The sequence below is a fragment of the Triturus cristatus genome, chromosome 6 (genome assembly GCF_964204655.1).
Source record: "Triturus cristatus chromosome 6, aTriCri1.1, whole genome shotgun sequence".
NCBI lineage: Eukaryota > Metazoa > Chordata > Amphibia > Caudata > Salamandridae > Triturus > Triturus cristatus.
The window spans coordinates 34,270,087-34,290,818 of NC_140589.1; the positions used below are offsets into that span (position 1 = coordinate 34,270,087).

At 49.8% G+C, this 20,732-nt stretch overlaps 1 protein-coding gene across 1 annotated transcript in view; it reads left to right on the forward strand.

The window, feature by feature from the left end:
• Nucleotides 1-20,732, forward strand: part of LOC146813699 (uncharacterized) — a 616,738-nt gene that overhangs the window by 103,115 nt on the left and 492,891 nt on the right. The window contains exon 2 of the mRNA XM_085610187.1: nt 13,698-13,792. Coding sequence (XP_085466313.1) covers nt 13,698-13,792 — 95 coding nt within the window. The remainder of the gene's footprint in view (nt 1-13,697; nt 13,793-20,732) is intronic.

Consider the following 20,732-nt stretch of genomic DNA (forward strand, 5'->3'; position numbering starts at 1 on the left):
GTACAGGGAAATTTGACCAGAGGGGCAAACAAATCGCTGGCCGACTCGAGCCAGGTGGCCACTTTTTGTTCCAGCCCGTCCATGTCGGTGGAGTCAGAAATCACCGGGGAGGAGTCAGCCAGGGCAGTTAGAAATCCCTGGGAGTCATATGAACTCCATTTACGGGCATGGCCGCCGGCCATCAAGGGAGCGGGGGTCTGAGCAGCAACCTTGATGATAGTGTCTATCAAATGATGGTCAGACCAGGCACACGGACGTATGTCTGGTGGGGACAGCTCCAGGTTGCAGGTCCAGATCTGGTCCAAGACGTGTCCCTTGATATGAGTAGGTTGGGAGACGTGTTGGACAAGGTTCAGGCTTTTAAGCGTCTCAAAAAGCTCAGTGGCATGAGAGCCGCCGTGGCTGTCGCCGAACCAGTAATTCAGGTCGCCGAAAATGGCGAGATGGGAATGCAATATAAGAAGGGAGGATAGTTGTTCACTAAGAATGGCGGAAAAAGATGGCATAGGATATGGGGGCCGATATAGTAAAAGAAGAGTGAGGGGATCAACATCCGTCTGCACGTTAATAATTAGGTTCTCCACCTCAGGTAGAGGAAGAGAGTATGAAGATATGGATTTAAGGCGCTTAGAAATAATGGCCGCCACCCCACCACCAGGCCGGTCGCCAGGGTGGTCTGCGCAAAGGATGTAGTAATCGGGGGGGAGGGCTGCCAGGATATCCGGCATGGACTCTGATGTGAGCCATGTTTCTGTGAGTAAAAGCATATCGGGGGTCGAGCTAGTTAACAGGATAAAAATATCCTCAGAGTGCTTCACCAGTGAGCGGGTGTTAAGGTAAGATACCTTGAGGAATGTGGTGCTCGCTGGTGCCAATGCTCGGGGTGTGCAGCCTTTGAGGAGGGGTTGGTTGGGGCGCATGAGGCCCGCCGACATAATGCGATGTAAAGCCATAAGAGGTGGTGAAATTGCAGTGTGCTGAAAGTCCCCGAGTGCTTGGGGGGAATATGAAATAGGCAAAGCGGGATGGCATGCCCTCAGGCCCGTCCTGGCGCTGACGGGCGCAGACGGGCTTGCCTTTGGCGCGCCTGCTGCGCCCGTCCGCTGCGCGGCCGTGGGAGGCACATGGTTTATGTAAGTGAAGAGCAGGAAGAGGCGTGGCCCGTGATGAAGGGGGCGTGGCCTGACCAGGCTTCCCCAGAATGACGTGGCAGTGAATGGCGGCCCGCAACAGCGTTCAGATCGGCTGTGCGGGGGAGGGGAAGTAGCGAGAGTGTTGCCAAAGGTTTAATTTTTAAAAGTACACAAATAATACACCATAAAATACAGATTTCTGCGTGCTCGTTCGTTGCTCCCGGCTTTCCGCCTCAGGAGTTCGGGCTATCTGCCGGCGCCTGTGAATTGGCGCGTTATAAGGCGGGGGGGCGGGGCCCGTGATGAAGGGGGCGAGGCCTGACCAGGCTTCCCCAGAATGACGTGGCAGTGAATGGCGGCCCGCAACAGCATTCAGATCAGCTGTGCGGGGGAGGGGAAGTAGCGAGAGTGTTGCCAAAGGTTTAATTTTTAAAAGTACACAAATAATACACCATAAAATACAGATTTCTGCGTGCTCGTTCGTTGCTCCCGGCTTTCCGCCTCAGGAGTTCGGTCTATCACATTGTCTCCACACTGTAGATTTACCACAGCTGTAGTGTGGTAAATCTACAGTGTGGAGACAATCCACCCATCACAGCTGTAGTGTGGTAAATCTACAGTGTGGAGACAATCCACCCATCACAGCTGTAGTGTGGTAGATCTACAGTGTGGAGACAATCCACCCATTACGGCTGTAGTGTGGTAAATCTACAGTGTGGAGACAATCCACCCATCACAGCTGTAGTATGGTAAAAATACAGTGTAGAGCCAAACCACCCATCACAGCTGTAGTGTGGTAAATCTACAGTGTGGAGACAATCCACCCATTACGGCTGTAGTGTGGTAGATCTACAGTGTGGAGACAATCCACCCATCACGGCTGTAGTGTGGTAAATCTACAGTGTGGAGACAATCCACCCATCACAGCTGTAGTGTGGTAGATCTACAGTGTGGAGACAATCCACCCATCACAGCTGTAGTGTGGTAAATCTACAGTGTGGAGACAATCCACCCATCACAGCTGTAGTATGGTAAATCTACAGTGTAGAGCCAATCCACCCATCACAGCTGTAGTATGGTAAAAATACAGTGTAGAGCCAAACCACCTATCACAGCTGTAGTGTGGTAAATCTACAGTGTGGAGACAATCCACCCATCACAGCTGTAGTATGGTAAATCTACAGTGTAGAGCCAAACCACCCATCACAGCTGTAGTGTGGTAAATCGACAGTGTGGAGACAATCCACCCATCACAGCTGTAGTGTGGTAGATCTACAGTGTGGAGACAATCCACCCATCACAGCTGTAGTATGGTAAATCTACAGTGTAGAGCCACTCCACCCATCACAGCTGTAGCATGGAAAAAATACAGTGTAGAACCAAACCACCCATCACAGCTGTAGAGTGGTAAATCTACAGTGTGGAGACAATCCACCCATCACAGCTGTAGTGTGGTAAATCTACAGTGTGGAGACAATCCACCCATCACAGCTGTAGTGTGGTAAATCTACAGTGTGGAGACAATCCACCCATCACAGCTGTAGTATGGTTAATCTACAGTGTTGAGCATCACAGCTGTAGTGTGGTAAATCTACAGTTTAGATCCAAGTAATTCTCCATCATGTTGTGCTAAATCCACACCCATCACTGGGATAGTATAGTAAATCTACATTTTAGAGCCAACCCACACATCATCGGGGCAGTGTGGTAAATCTACAGTGTAGAGCCAAACCACCCATCACAGCTGTAGTGTAATAAATCTACAGTGTGGAGACAATCCACCCATCACAGCTGTAGTGTGGTAAATCTACAGTGTGGAGACAATCCACCCATCACAGCTGTAGTATGGTAAATCTACAGTGTAGAGGCAATCCACCCATCACAGCTGTAGTATGGTAAATCTACAGTGTAGAGGCAATCCACCCATCACAGCTGTAGTATGGTAAACATACAGTGTAGAGCCAAACCACCCATCACAGCTGTAGTGTGGTAAAAATACAGTGTAGAGCCAAACCACCCATCACAGCTGTAGTGTGGTAAATCTACAGTGTGGAGACAATCCACCCATCATGGCTGTAGTGTGGTAGATCTACAGTGTGGAGACAATCCACCCATCACAGCTGTAGTGTGGTAGATCTACAGTGTGGAGACAATCCGCCCATCACAGCTGTAGTGTGGTAAATCTACAGTGTGGAGACAATCCACCCATCACAGCTGTAGTGTGGTAGATCTACAGTGTGGAGACAATCCACCCATCACGGCTGTAGTGTGGTAAATCTACAGTGTGGAGACAATCCACCCATCACAGCTGTAGTGTGGTAAAAATACAGTATAGAGCCAAACCACCCATCACAGCTGTAGTGTGGTAAATCTACAGTGTGGAGACAATCCACCCATCATGGCTGTAGTGTGGTAGATCTACAGTGTGGAGACAATCCACCCATCACGGCTGTAGTGTGGTAAATCTACAGTGTGGAGACAATCCACCCATCACAGCTGTAGTGTGGTAGATCTACAGTGTGGAGACAATCCACCCATCACGGCTGTAGTGTGGTAAATCTACAGTGTGGAGACAATCCACCCATCACAGCTGTAGTATGGTAAATCTACATTGTAGAGCCAATCCACCCATCACAGCTGTAGTATGGTAAAAATACAGTGTAGAGCCAAACCACCCATCACAGCTGTAGTGTGGTAAATATACAGTGTGGAGGCAATCCACCCATCACAGCTGTAGTATGGTAAATCTACAGTGTAGAGCCACACCACCCATCACAGCTGTAGTGTGGTAAATCTACAGTGTGGAGACAATCCACCCATCACAGCTGTAGTGTGGTAGATCTACAGTGTGGAGACAATCCACCCATCACAGCTGTAGTATGGTAAATCTACAGTGTAGAGCCACTCCACCCATCACAGCTGTAGCATGGAAAAAATACAGTGTAGAACCAAACCACCCATCACAGCTGTAGTGTGGTAAATATACAGTGTGGAGACAATCCACCCATCACAGCTGTAGTGTGGTAAATCTACAGTGTGGAGACAATCCACCCATCACAGCTGTAGTGTGGTAAATCTACAGTGTGGAGACAATCCACCCATCACAGCTGTAGTATGGTTAATGGACAGTGTTGAGCCAATCCACCCATCACAGCTGTAGTGTGGTAAATCTACAGTTTAGATCCAAGTAATCCTCCATCATTTTGTGCTAAATCCACACCCATCACTGGGATAGTATAGTAAATCTACATTTTAGAGCCAACCCACACATCATCGGGGCAGTGTGGTAAATCTACAGTGTAGAGCCAAACCACCCATCACAGCTGTAGTGTAATAAATCTACAGTGTAGAGACAATCCACCCATCACAGCTGTAGTGTGGTAAATCTACAGTGTGGAGACAATCCACCCATCACAGCTGTAGTATGGTAAATCTACAGTGTAGAGGCAATCCACCCATCACAGCTGTAGTATGGTAAATCTACAGTGTAGAGGCAATCCACCCATCACAGTTGTAGTATGGTAAACATACAGTGTAGAGCCAAACCACCCATCACAGCTGTAGTGTGGTATATATACAGTGTAGAGGCAATGCACCCATCACAGCTGTAGTGTGGTATATATACAGTGTAGAGCCAAACCACCCATCACAGCTGTAGTGTGGTAAACATACAGTGTAGAGCCAAACCACCCATCACAGCTGTAGTATGGTAAATCTACAGTGTAGAACCAAACCACCCAACACAACTGTAGTGTGGTAAATCTACAGTGTGGAGACAAGCCACCCATCACATCTGTAGTGTGGTAAAAATACAGTGTAGAGCGAATCCACCCATCACTGGGTCAGTGTGTTAAATCTACAGAGTAGACACAACCCACCCATCACTGGGGTATTGTAGAAAGTCTATATCGTAGAGCCATTCCACCCATCACTGGGGTAGTTTACTAAATCTACAGTGTAGAGCAAATTCACTCATCAGTAGGGTAGTGTTGTAAGTCTACAGTGGCTAGTCAACTCACCCATCACCAGGGCAGTGTGGTAAATCTACAGTGTAAGGCAAACCCACCCACCACTGGGGTAGTGTGTTAAATCTTCAGTGTAGAGCCATCCCACCATGGGATAGTGTGATAAATCTACAGTATAGAGGCCACCCACACTTCAACGGGTCAGTGTGAAAAACCCACAGTTTAGATCTAACTCACCCTTCACCGGGGCAGTGTGGTAAATTTACAGTATAGAGCCAACCCACCCATCACTGGGATAGTGTGTAAAATCCTCAGTGTAGAGCCATCCCACCAATCACTGGGATAGTGTGATAAATTTACAGTATAGAGTCCACCCACGCTTCACAAGGACAGTGTGGAAAACCCACAGTTTAGATCTAGCTCACCCTTCACCGGGACAGTGTGGTAAATTCACAGTGTAGAGCCAACCCACCAATCACTGAAGTAGTGTGGTAAACCTACAGAGGGGAGCAAATCCACCCAGCTCCTGCCTACTGTCAGAGCCTGCACATTTACACAGTTCTACCACAGCACACTGACTGCTGTGTGGAGCCTGCACATTGACGCAGTTCTACTGAAGCACACAGACTGCTGTGTGGAGCCTGCACATTGACGCAGTTCTGCCACAGCACACTGACTGCTGTGTGGAGCCTGCACATTGACGCAGTTCTACTAAAGCACACAGACTGCTGTGTGGAGCCTGCACATTGACACAGTTCTACCACAGCACACTGACTGCTGTGTGAAGCCTGCACATTGACGCAGTTCTACTGAAGCACACTGACTGCTGTGCGGAGCCTGCACATTGACACAGTTCTATTACAGCACAGTGACTGCTGTGTGGAGCCTGCATATTGATGCAGTTCTACTGAAGCACACTGACTGCTGTGCAGAGCCTGCACATTGACACAGTTCTATTACAGCACAGTGACTGCTGTGTGGAGCCTGCACATTGATGCAGTTCTACCGCAGCACACTGACTGCTGTGCGGAGCATGCACATTGATGCAGTTCTACCGCAGCACACTGACTGCTGTGCGGAGCCTGCACATTGATGCAGTTCTACCACAGCCCACTGACTACTGTGTGGAGCCTGCACATTGACGCAGTTCTACTGAAGCAAACAGACTGCTGTGTGGAGCCTGCACATTGACGCACTTCTGCCACAGCACACTGACTGCTGTGTGGAGCCTGCACATTGATGCAGTTCTACTGAAGCACACTGACTGCTGTGCGGAGCCTGCACATTGACACAGTTCTATTACAGCACAGTGACTGCTTTGTGGAGCCTGCATATAGATGCAGTTCTACTGAAGCACACTGACTGCTGTGCAGAGCCTGAACATTGACACAGTTCTATTACAGCACAGTGACTGCTGTGTGGAGCCTGCACATTGATGCAGTTCTACTGCAGCACACTGACTGCTGTGTGGAGCCTGCACATTGACGCAGTTCTACCGCAGCACACTGACAGCTGTGTGGAGCCTGCACATTGACACAGTTCTACCGCAGCACACTGACTGCTGTGCGGAGCCTGCACATTGACACAGGTCTACCGCAGCACACTGACTGCTGTGCGGAGCCTGCATATTGATGCAGTTCTATTACAGCACAGTGACTGCTGTGTGGAGCATGCACATTGATGCAGTTCTACCGCAGCACACTGACTGCTGTGCGGAGCCTGCACATTGACGCAGTTCTGCCACAGCACACTGACTGCTGTGTGGAGCCTGCACATTGATGCAGTTCTACTGAAGCACACAGACTGCTGTGGGGAACCTGCACATTGACGCAGTTCTACGGCAGCACACTGACTGCTGTGTGGAGCCTGCACATTGACACAGTTCTACCACAGCACACTGACTGCTGTGTGGAGCCTGCACATTGATGCAGTTCTACTGAAGCACACTGACTGCTGTGTGGAGCCTGCACATTGACACAGTTCTATTACAGCACAGTGACTGCTGTGCGGAGCCTGCACATTGACACAGTTCTATTACAGCACAGTGACTGCTGTGTGGAGCCTGCACATTGATGTAGTTCTACCACAGCACACTGACTGCTGTGGGGAGCCTGCACATTGATGCAGTTCTACTGAAGCACACTGACTGCTGTGCGGAGCCTGCACATTGACACAGTTCTATTACAGCACAGTGACTGCTGTGTGGAGCCTGCATATTGATGCAGTTCTACTGAAGCACACTGACTGCTGTGCAGAGCCTGCACATTGACACAGTTCTATTACAGCACAGTGACTGCTGTGTGGAGCCTGCACATTGATGCAGTTCTACTGCAGCACACTGACTGCTGTGCGGAGCCTCCACATTGATGCAGTTCTACCGCAGCACACTGACTTCTGTGCGGAGCCTGCACATTGATGCAGTTCTACCACAGCCCAACGACTACTGTGTGGAGCCTGCACATTGACGCAGTTCTGCCACAGCACAGTGACTGCTGTGTGGAGTCCTGCACATTGACGCAGTTCTACCACAGCACATCGACTGCTGTGTGGAGCATGCACATTGACACAGTTCTACCACAGCACATCGACTGCTGTGTGGAGCATGCACATTGACGCACTTCTACCACAGCACACTGATTCTACCACAGCACACTGACAGCTGTGTGGAGCCTGCACATTGACACAGTTTTACCGCAGCACACTGACTGCTGCACGGAGACTGCACATTTGTGCAGTTCTATTACAGCTCACTGACTGCTGTGTGGGGCCTGCACATTGACACAGTTCTACCGCAGCACACTGACTGCTGTGTGGAGCCTGCACATTGACGCAGTTCTACCGCAGCACACTGACAGCTGTGTGGAGCCTGCACATTGACACAGTTCTACGGCAGCACACTGACTGCTGTGAGGAGCCTGCACATTGACACAGTTCTATTACAGCACAGTGACTGCTGTGTGGAGCCTGCACATTGATGCAGTTCTACCGCAGCACACTGACTGCTTCGCGGAGCCTGCACATTGATGCAGTTCTACCGCAGCACACTGACTGCTGTGCGGAGCCTGCATATTGATGCAGTTCTATTACAGCACAGTGACTGCTGTGCGGAGCCTGCACATTGACGCAGTTCTTTGAAGCCCAGTGACTGCTGTGTGGAGCCTGCACATTGATGCACTTCTACTGCAGCACACTGACTGCTGTGTGGAGCCTGCACATTGACGCAGTTCTACCGCAGCACTCTGACTGCTGTGTGGAGTCCTGCACATTGACGCAGTTCTTTTACAGCACAGTGACTGCTGTGTGGAGTCTGCACATTGACGCAGTTCTACCGCAGCGCACTGACTGCTGTGTGGAGCCTGCACATTGACACAGTTCTGCCGCAGCTCACTGACTGCTGTGGGGAGCCTGCACATTGTTGCAGTTCTTTTACACCACAGTGACTGCTGTGTGGAGCCTGCACATTGATGCAGTTCTACCGCAGCACACTGACTGCTGTGTGGAGCCTGCATATTGACGCAGTTCTACCGCAGCACACTGACTGCTGTGTGGAGTCCTGCACATTGACGCAGTTCTACCACAGCATATCGACTGCTGTGTGGCGCATGCACATTGACACACTTCTACCACAGCACACTGATTCTACCACAGCACACTGACAGCTGTGTGGAGCCTGCATATTGACACAGTTCTACCTCAGCACACTGACTGCTGTGTGGGGCCTGCACATTGACACAGTTCTACCGTAGCACACTGACTGCTGTGTGGAGCCTGCACATTGACGCAGTTCTACCGCAGCACACTGACTGCTGTGCAGAGCCTGCACATTGACGCAGTTCTATTACAGCACAGTGACTGCTGTGTGGAGCCTGCACATTGATGCAGTTCTACCGCAGCACACTGACTGCTGTGTGGAGCCTGCACATTGACGCAGTTCTACTGCAGCACACTGACTGCTGTGTGGAGTCCTGCACATTGATGCAGTTCTACCACAGCACATCGACTGCTGTGTGGAGCATGCACATTGACACACTTCTACCACAGAACACTGATTCTACCACAGCACACTGACAGCTGTGTGGAGCCTGCACATTGACACAGTTCTACCGCAGCACACTGACTGCTGTGGGGAGCCTGCACATTGACACAGTTCTTTTACAGCACAGTGACTGCTGTGTGGAGCCTGCACATTGACACAGTTCTATTACAGCACAGTGACTGCTGTGTGGAGCCTGCACATTGATGCACTTCTACCGCTGCACACTGACTGCTGTGGGGAGCCTGCACATTGACGCAGTTCTGCCACGCCACAGCTGAGCACCGCTGTGTGGAGCCTGCACATTGATGCAGTTCTACTGAAGCACACAGACTGCTGTGGGGAGCCTGCACATTGACGCAGTTCTGCCACAGCATACTGACTGCTATGTGGAGCCTGCACATTGACGCAGTTCTACCGCAGCACACTGACTGCTGTGTGGAGCCTGCACATTGACACAGTTCTGCCGCAGCACAGTGACTGCTGTGCGGAGCCTGCACATTGATGCAGTTTTTTGACAGCACAGTGACTGCTGTGTGGAGCCTGCACATTGATGCACTTCTACCGCAGCACACTGACTGCCGTGTGGGGCCTGCTCATTGACGCAGTTCTACCGCAGCACTCTGACTGCTGTGTGGAGTCCTGCACATTGACGCAGTTCTTTTACAGCACAGTGACTGCTGTGTGGAGCCTGCACATTGACGCAGTTCTACCGCAGCGCACTGACTGCTGTGTGGAGCCTGCACATTGACACAGTTCTGCTGCAGCACACTGACTGCTGTGGGGAGCCTGCACATTGACGCAGTTCTTTTACACCACAGTGACTGCTGTGTGGAGCCTGCACATTGATGCAGTTCTACCGCAGCACACTGACTGCTGTGTGGAGCCTGCACATTGACGCAGTTCTACCGCAGCACACTGACTGCTGTGTGGAGTCCTGCACATTGACGCAGTTCTACCACAGCACATCGACTGCTGTGTGGAGCATGCACATTGACACACTTCTACCACAGCACACTGATTCTACCACAGCACACTGACAGCTCTGTGGAGCCTGCACATTGACACTGTTCTACCGCAGCACACTGACTGCTGTGCAGAGCCTGCACATTGACACACTTCTATTACAGCACACTGACTGCTGTGTGGGGCCTGCACATTGACACAGTTCTACCATAGCACACTGACTGCTGTGTGGAGCCTGCACATTGACGCAGTTCTACCGCAGCACACTGACTGCTGTGCAGAGCCTGCACATTGACGCAGTTCTATTACAGCACACTGACTGCTGTGTGGGGCCTGCACATTGACACAGTTCCACCGCAGCACACTAACTGCTGTGTGGAGCCTGAACATTGACGCAGGTTTGCCACAGCACAGTGACTGCTGTGTGGAGCCTGCACATTGATGCAGTTCTACTGAAGCACACAGACTGCTGTGGGGAGCCTGCACATTGACGCAGTTCTGCCACAGCATACTGACTGCTATGTGGAGCCTGCACATTGACACAGTTCTACCGCAGCACACTGACTGCTGTGTGGAGCCTGCACATTGACACGGTTCTGCCGCAGCACAGTGACTGCTGTGCGGAGCCTGCACATTGACGCAGTTCTTTCACAGCCCAGAGACTGCTATGTGGAGCCTGCACATTGATGCACTTCTACCGCAGCACACTGACTGCTGTGTGGAGCCTGCACATTGACGCAGTTCTACCGCAGCACTCTGACTGCTGTGTGGAGTACTGCACATTGACGCAGTTCTTTTACAGCACAGTGACTGCTATGTGGAGTCTGCACATTGACGCAGTTCTACCGCAGCGCTCTGACTGCTGTGTGGAGCCTGCACATTGACACAGTTCTGCCGCAGCTCACTGACTGCTGTGGGGAGCCTGCACATTGTTGCAGTTCTTTTACACCACAGTGACTGCTGTGTGGAGCCTGCACATTGATGCAGTTCTACCGCAGCACACTGACTGCTGTGTGGAGCCTGCACATTGACGCAGTTCTACCGCAGCACACTGACTGCTGTGTGGAGTCCTGCACATTGACGCAGTTCTACCATAGCATATCGCCTGCTGTGTGGAGCATGCACATTGACACACTTCTACCACAGCACACTGATTCTACCACAGCACACTGACAGCTGTGTGGAGCCTGCATATTGACACAGTTCTACCGCAGCACACTGACTGCTGTGCAGAGCCTTCACATTGACATAGTTCTATTACAGCACACTGACTGCTGTGTGGGGCCTGCACATTGACACAGTTCTACCGTAGCACACTGACTGCTGTGTGGAGCCTGCACATTGACGCAGTTCTACCGCAGCACACTGACTGCTGTGCAGAGCCTGCACATTGACGCAGTTCTATTACAGCACTGTGACTGCTGTGTGGAGCCTGCACATTGATGCAGTTCTACCGCAGCACACTGACTGCTGTGTGGAGCCTGCACATTGACGCAGTTCTACCGCAGCACACTGACTGCTGTGTGGAGTCCTGCACATTGACGCAGTTCTACCACAGCACATCGACTGCTGTGTGGAGCATGCACATTGACACACTTCTACCACAGAACACTGATTCTACCACAGCACACTGACAGCTGTGTGGAGCCTGCACATTGACACAGTTCTACCGCAGCACACTGACTGTTGTGGGGAGCCTTCACATTGACACAGTTCTTTTACAGCACAGTGACTGCTGTGTAGAGCCTGCACATTGACACAGTTCTATTACAGCACAGTGACTGCTGTGTGGAGCCTGCACATTGATGCACTTCTACCGCAGCACACTAACAGCTGTGTGGAGCCTGCACATTGACACAGTTCTACCGCAGCACACTGACTGCTGTGTGGAGTCTGCACATTGACACAGTTCTACCGCAGCACACTGACTGCTGTGTGGAGCCTGCACATTGACACAGTTCTCATACATCACAGTGACTGCTGTGTGGAGCCTGCACATTGACACAGTTCTGCCGCAGCACAGTGACTGCTGTGCGGAGCCTGCACATTGACGCAGTTCTTTTACAGCACAGTGACTGCTGTGTGGAGCCTACACATTGACACAGTTCTACCGCAGCACACTGACTGCTGTGTGGAGCCTGCACATTGACACAGTTCTACCGTAGCACACTGACTGCTGTGCGGAGCCTGCACATTGACACAGTTCTATTACAGCACAGTGACTGCTTTGTGGAGCCTGCACATTGACACAGTTCTACCGCAGCACACTGACTGCTGTGTGGAGTCCTGCACATTGACGCAGTTCTTTTACAGCACAGTGACTGCTATGTGGAGCCTGCACATTGACACAGTTCTGCCGCAGCACACTGACTGCTGTGGGGAGCCTGCACATTGATGCACTTCTTTTACACCAGAGTGACTGCTGTGTGGAGCCTGCACATTGATGCAGTTCTACCGCAGCACACTGACTGCTGTGTGGAGCCTGCACATTGACGCAGTTCTACCACAGCACACTGACTGCTGTGCAGAGTCCTGCACATTGATGCAGTTCTACCACAGCACATCGACTGTTGTGTGGAGCATGCACATTGACACACTTCTACCACAGCACACTGATTCTACCACAGCACACTGACAGCTGTGTGGAGCCTGCACATTGACACAGTTCTACCGCAGCACACTGACTGCTGTGCGGAGCCTGCACATTGACGCAGTTCTATTACAGCACACTGACTGCTGTGTGGGGCCTGCACATTGACACAGTTCTACCGCAGCACACTGACTGCTGTGTGGAGCCTGCACATTGACGCAGTTCTACCGCAGCACACTGACTGCTGTGCAGAGCCTGCACATTGACGCAGTTCTATTACAGCACACTGACTGCTGTGTGGGGCCTGCACATTGAGACAGTTATACTGCAGCACACTGACTGCTCTGTGGAGCCTGAACATTGACGCAGTTCTACCGCAGCACACTGACAGCTGTGTGGAGCCTGCACATTGACACAGTTCTACCCCAGCAAACTGACTGCTGTGTGGAGCCTGCACATTGACACAGTTCTACCGCAGCACATTGACTGCTGTGTGGAGCCTGCACATTGACACAGTTCTTTTACAGCACAGTGACTGCTGTGTGGAGCCTGCACATTGACACAGTTCTGCCGCAGCACAGTGACTGCTCTGCGGAGCCTGCACATTGACGCAGTTCTTTTACAGCGCAGTGACTGCTGTGTGGAGACTGCATATTGATGCAGTTCTACCGCAGCACACTGACTGCTGTGTGGAACCTGCACATTGACACAGTTCTACCGCAGCACACTGACTGCTGTGCGGAGCCTGCACATTGACACAGTTCTATTACAGCACAGTGACTGCTGTGTGGAGCCTGCACATTGATGCAGTTCTACCGCAGCACACTGACTGCTGTGAGGAGCCTGCACATGGATACAGTTCTACCACAACTCTCCGTATTGACTTGGAATGTTCACTGCTTGAATGCGTCAATCTGTTTCATAAATGTCTTGTGGCTTCTTCTTGGCCGGGTGGAGCCTGTGATTGGAGCACTCCCACTGATACGTGTTCTGGTTCTCTCTCTGGCCAGGTGCAGGTGCTGCGGTGCAGGACAGCGGCCTAGAGGAGCTGCTCACCTTCGACGACCTCTTCCTGGAGTATTTCAACGCCTTCCTCGCTCTTCCGGTGAGTAACGCATTGTAAAACGGTCGCCATCTTGAACTTGTGAGTAACATGTTGTGAGACAGTTGCCATCTTGAACTGGCCATAGCAAGAGGAGTGTGTGACACGCATCCGCAGGCTCCAGCCTGACTGTAAGTCTGTGTGATGTGATTTTCATCTGCGTGGCAACAACTAATGTCACTGCATGAGTTTAAACCCCTTCCACTGGTGTTCCACCACATCATCGGGGTTGAAATATGAATATCATCGCAGCATAGTTAATTATGGAAAATCTACAATTACACGGATAATATTAGATCCGAATATATGCAGAGGTCGATAATTTGAACATTTGTAATGTGGCATTCAACCCTTGTATCACATCGATGGTGTTGACTGTCGATACAATACTTACATTGACAATGCTAAGGTAGTCGACACTCTAGGTGCAATATTTTTGCACTTCGATATGTTGACACAATATTTTGGCGGACAGCCCGTTCACTGAGGTTTTGGGGATGAACGACCCCTATGACGACGAAGACCAAGCCTTAGTGTTTTTGTGCATTGTTGTTGACGGCATAGAGAAGGCAGCCACTGAGTTCAAGATGTCACTAGCAGGCAGCATGTTCCACCTTTTTTGGTGTCAACAGCAGGGGTCTGGCCACACTAGACTACTTTGGCCTTTCTGTCAAGATCCTGAGCCTACATGTACCACCCAGAAGAGAGAAAGATTGGTTGTCTCTTCCAGTCCAACTGCTCGAATACCTTTAGAAAGAAGGCTCTTGTGCATTCTCCAGTTTTCTATGGTAGGAATTTATAGCACTTACGATCTGCAACCCAGCAATGTATCGACATTCAATGCAATATGTGTGCAAGCAGCATTACATGCCAGACGTAATACTGGTGCATGCAACATTACATGTCAGACCCATTACACACCAGACCTAACACTGGTAAATGCAACATTTCATGCCAGATATAATACTGGTGCATGCAACATTGCATACTAGACCTAATACTGGCGTAAGCAACTTTACAAGCCAGACCTAATATTGGTGCATTCAAAAATACATGTAAGACCCATTACACACCAGACCTAATCTTGGTGCATGCAACATTACATGCTAGATTTAATACTGGTGCATGCAACATTACACGGCAGACATATTACTGTTTCCATGCAACATTACACACCAGACCTAATACTAGTGCATGCAACATTACATCCCAGACCTAATACTGGTGCATGCAACATTACATACCAGACCAAAACTGATGCATGCAACATTACATTCCAGACCTAATACTGGTGCATGCAACATTACATACCAGACCAAAACTGGTACGTGCAACATTACACACCATACCTACTACGGGTGCATGCTACTTTACATGTCAGACCCAATACTGGTGCATGAAACATTACATGCCAGACCTAATACTGGTGCATGCAACATTACATGGCAGACCTAATACTGGTGGATGCAACATTTCATGACAGACCCAATACTGGTACATGCAACATTATACACCATACCAACTACGGGTGCATGCTACTTTACATGTCAGACCCAATACTGGTGCATGAAAAATGACATGCCAGACCTAATACTGGCGCATGCAACATTATATGCCAGACCTAATACCGGTGCATGCAACATTACACACCAGGTCTACTACGGGTGCATGCTACTTTATGTCAGACCCAATACTGGTGCATGCATTACATGCCAGACCTCATACTGGTGCATGTAACATTACATGCCAGACCTAATACTGGTGCATGCAACATTACATCCCGGACATAATACTGGTGCATGCAACATTACATGCCAGACTTAATATTGGTGCAAGCAACTTACAAACTAGACCTACTATGGGCGCATGCTACTCTACATGTCAGACCCAATACTGGTGCATGAAACATTACATGCCAGACTTAATACTGGTGCATGCAACATTTTCATGCCAGACGTAATACTGGTGCATGCAACATAACATACCAGACCTAATACTGGTGCATGCAATATAACATGTCACACCCAATACTGGTGGATGAACCTTTACATGTCAAACCCAATACTGGTGCATGAAACATTACATGCCAGACTTAATACTGGTGCATGCAACATTTTCATGCCAGACCTAATACTGGTACATGCAACATTACACACCAGATCTAATACTGGCGCATGCAACATTACACACCAGACATAATACTGATGCATGCAACATTACATTCCAGACCTAATACTGGCGCATGCAACATTACATGCCAGACGCAATACTGGTACATGCAACATTACAAACCATACCTACTACGGGTGCATGCTACTTTACATGTCAGACCCAATGCTGGTGCATGAAACATTACATGCCAGACCTAATACTGGTGCATGCAACATTACATGGCAGACCTAATACTGATGCATGCAACATTTCATGACAGACCCAATACTGGTACATGCAACATTATACACCATACCTACTTCGGGTGCATGCTACTTTACATGTCAGACCCAATACTGGTGCATGAAAAATTACATGCCAGACCTAATACTGGCGCATGCAACATTACATGCCAGACCTAATACTGGTGCATGCAACATTACACACCAGGTCTACTACGGGTGCATGCTACTTTACGTCAGACCCAATACTGGTGCATGCAACATAACATGCCAGACTTAATACTGATGCATGCAACATTACATGCCAGACCTAATACTGGGAGGGGCGTATTCGTATTTGAACATGAAAAAGTAGCTTAAATGTAGCATATGTCTCAATCAAAAGATAAACAATTGTTCACAAAGACACCACGATAAAACATTGAATACATTAACATAGATGATTTTCCACACAACGAAGACAAATTGACAGTAGAACTGAATCCATGTATCCTTTTAATTTAATCAATAAAGAAAAAAGGCTTGACAGAGCGTTGCTTTTTCTCAGCAAAAAGGTCTGTATTCCCAATTTCAGCGTTTGGGAGACCAGCATTTTGATATTTGGGTCTCGTTATTTTTAGAGTCAGAACGCTGATTACTACTGCAACTGCAGCTTTAAACTTGACGCGGGTTGCCGATTGTGATAACTAATGGAGACTTATTTGGATTATCTACACTACATTGAGATATAGTGTTGGTAAGTTTTTCTTACAATGATTGGATCGGTGTTCGTTTAATTGGGACGATGTTTTGAGGTTTCGGTTTTATTTATTTATTTTTTGCAGCGCAACTTCAGGATTGGTTCAGATACACCTAGTCCTTTGTTTTTGACATTCTAACCGTGTTCTATTCATCGTAGTTTCTTAAGGTACGAACTGTTTCTTTGTTGAGCACATATTGCTTTTTGTAATTAGCACATATTTTAGGCACATAGTGCTTTCACTTTTCGGTTTCTTTTCACAATTCTCGTGGTGGTGGCATTTCGCTTCTGTTGCAAAGACCAGAATGCTATTCCCCTGCCTTTCCTTGACCAGCAGCATTGTACATGTACTGATTATGACAATCTATGATGTTTTTGCCTCAATTGATACAATTATTGTTCGTTTTTATAGATTCCCCTGATGAAGGGCTGAATTGAAAGCCCGAAATGCATTGGGATTTGTTATATGAAATTGGGAATACAGACCTTTTTGCTGAGAAAAAGCAACGCTCTGTCAAGCCTTTTTTCTTTATTGATTAAATTAAAAGGATACATGGATTCAGTTCCACTGTCAATTTGTCTTCGTTGTGTGGAAAATCATCTATGTTAATGTATTCAATGTTTTATCGTGGTGTCTTTGTGAACAATTGTTTATCTTTTGATTGAGACATATGCTACATTTAAGCTACTTTTTCATGTTCAAATACGAATACGCCCCTCCTGGGCATTAGTAGTGCATTTGTTTTTCTAGACATTCGTCTAGATTCTCTCATCGTGTTGTTCTACTTAGGTGGCTGGCAGTGCCACTTCTCAGGTGCACACTAAATTAGTTGAAGTACGTATCACTTTTGAGTAAAATTGAGACAACAGTTGGAGTTTGGTTTAATTGAGTGCATACCTAGCTGCTTTTGTATAAATAGTATATTCGCTTTCACTGCCTTTGCAGCTTACTTTGCACCATTGTCATTAATTTTTCACGTAAAAATGTCGTTTGAAGAGATTGTACACTTAACTGATAATCGAGCTCATACGAAAGCATATTCATCAGCTGAAGCTAGTGACATTTATGGGCTGATCAAGGAAGTAAGGGCATTTGATACATCTTCAGGGTCAACTTTACAGCAACTTCGGCAACTTGAATATCTGATGCGCCGTGAAGTTAATCAACGCCTGCACGCGACGACTCTCGTTCAGTATCATAAAGCGAGTCGGATTCCAAGGGGTTTACGTCTAGCCATTAAGCCCATGCTATTTAACATGAATAAGAAATTCATGGAGAAATGGTACGCCATTCTTAATAATTGCTCCTTGGATTTAATCCTTTTGATAGTGGAAGAATTGTCTCAGGTTATTATTTATTTATTTTTTTTCTTTTTGTTTGAAACCGTTTATTGCAATCTCAAATATATACAAGTATGGGCCTACAACCTTCCGGCCGGCCGCTAGAGTGACAGGAGCATATGACATACATACAAAAAAAGCCTCTTGGCGTTGCAGAGAGGTAAATCAGGAGGTATCAACGACGTGGGCCACATGACTCCGAGCCCGCAATACGGTTTCATTTTATAAGAACACAACAACACAAAAAAACCACACCTGCAAGGCAACCCGCAATCCGAAGTGACAGCACGTGCTCCTTAAGTGGGGGACCCCAACCATCCACAAGAATCTAAAGAGGGGAACGGGAAGAGAACAGGGACTGGGGGACCCTGTGCCCGGGGCCGGGGGAGGGGGTCAACTAGGGGGACGGAGCTGGCGAGGCAGCCGGCAGCAGTGGTGGCTCACAAATACCCCCGCGGTAGGCGTTCCAGGGGCCCCAAACTTTCACCCACGCCCCAGGCTTACCTCTCGCCACGTACACCACCTTTTCTCGGAACATGCACCAATCCATGTGTTCTTTCCAGGCCGACACCGCCGGGGGCCTCTGGGACCCCCACAGCTGCGCGATGTCACGCTTAGCTATCATATATCCCAGAGTCACCCACAGTGTCTGCGGAACTGAGTAGTCAGTTGGTTCCCACACATTCAGCAAGAATCTCCTCGCTTCAGGCAACAGCGCGACACGCGTAACCACTCGCAGGACCTCATGCACACCACGCCAGAATCGCTCCGCCTTCGGGCATTCCCACAGAATATGCAAAAAGGTCACCAAAGCACCACACCCACGCTTACACAGCCCATCCTCGGCATAGCCCATACGCAGAAGCCTTGGCCCCGTCATGTAAACCCGGTGGAGGATCTTTAGCTGGACGAAGCGAAGGCGAGCCGGTATGGCCACCTCCTTCGGAGAGGCCACCGCGGAAATCCAGTCCTCGTCGTCCAACTCCAGCCCATCGGCAACCCAGGCCTCGCGGAGGCCAGTCAGCAGGCCCGAGCGATCATTAATCAGTTTTTTGTATATGAGGGAGATCGTGCTGTCCGGAACATGGCCATCCAGCACTCTATCCTCCAGGGGGGATGACTCCGGAATGGAGGCTACGTCTGGGAAGACGGAGCTCAGTGCGTGGCGGACCTGTAAGTACCGAAAGTATTCACTGCCCTGCAGCTGAAACTCCGTCCGCAGCATCTCGAATGTTTTAAATCCCCCCCTCGTCCAGAGGTCCCCCACTGTACTGATGCCGATCGTGTCCCACTTCTCGAAGCCCTTCGAGGTCCACAGGGAGCCCAACCTCTCAGACGCATATAGCGGTGACGCCCGGGTCAAACGGTCCTTCCACCCCATAGCTGCGTTAGCCGCGTGCCATACTCGCACCATGACACGCGTAGGTCCCGTCAGGCGGGGGTCGGGCGCGCCAGAGTAGAGCGCTCGATTGTAGTCGCCACCAGGCAGGAGCATCTTGTCCATTTCAAATGCCGGGTTTAAGGCGGGCCCGTAAAGGCCATGATTAATTGCAGCTAGCTGGGAGGCCCAGTAATACCGTTTAATATCCGGGAGGGCAACCCCCCCGTCGTACCACGGGAGCGTCAACTTCGCCAAGGCAATACGCGGCCTCCCGTCCCAGAACAAGCGACGCTGTAGACTCTCCACCTCACGGAAGTAGCGCGCCGGGACCAAGTCCATAGTATTCTGGAGAGCGTACAGGAAGCGTGGCAACGACATCATCTTAAACAATGCCGCCCGGCCGAGCGGCGAAAGCGGCAGGCGCCGCCAACGCGCGACGTCCTCCTTCAAGCGCTGGAGGGGGGGAAGCAAATTCCGCTCGTAGCGGGCCTCTGGGTCCAGAGTGATATAGATACCCAGGTACCGGAACCCCTGAGAGGCAATCTGGATCGGACAGTCCCGCGGGAGGACGGGAGCCTTCCCGGAAAGCAAATACACACATGATTTAGCCCAGTTGATGACAAGGCCTGAGTTGCGGCCGAATGAGCGCAAAACATCAACCAGGACAATCAGTGATTTACGCGGGGAGGCGAGGTACAAAAGGATATCGTCAGCGTATAGGGACACGCGGTCCTCATACTCGGGGGTCCAACGGAGACCACGGATGGAAGGGTGCCACCGCAGCCACTCCGCCAGGGGTTCCAAGGCCAGTGCAAACAGGAGAGGCGACAAGGGGCAACCCTGTCGCGTGCCTCGTCCCAGCGCGAATGGGGCCGAGACTCGTCCATTCACCACCACCTGCGCCAATGGGCCCGAATACAACAATTTGACCCAGCTGATGAATCCCATTCCAAATCCAAATTTCGCCAGCATCGCCCAAATGTATGGCCACTCGAGTGTATCAAATGCCATGGTGGCGTCTAAGGACGCCAAGATGGCCGGCTCCCGCACAAACGGAACACGCGCGAGCACCCCGTGCAGGCGCCGCAG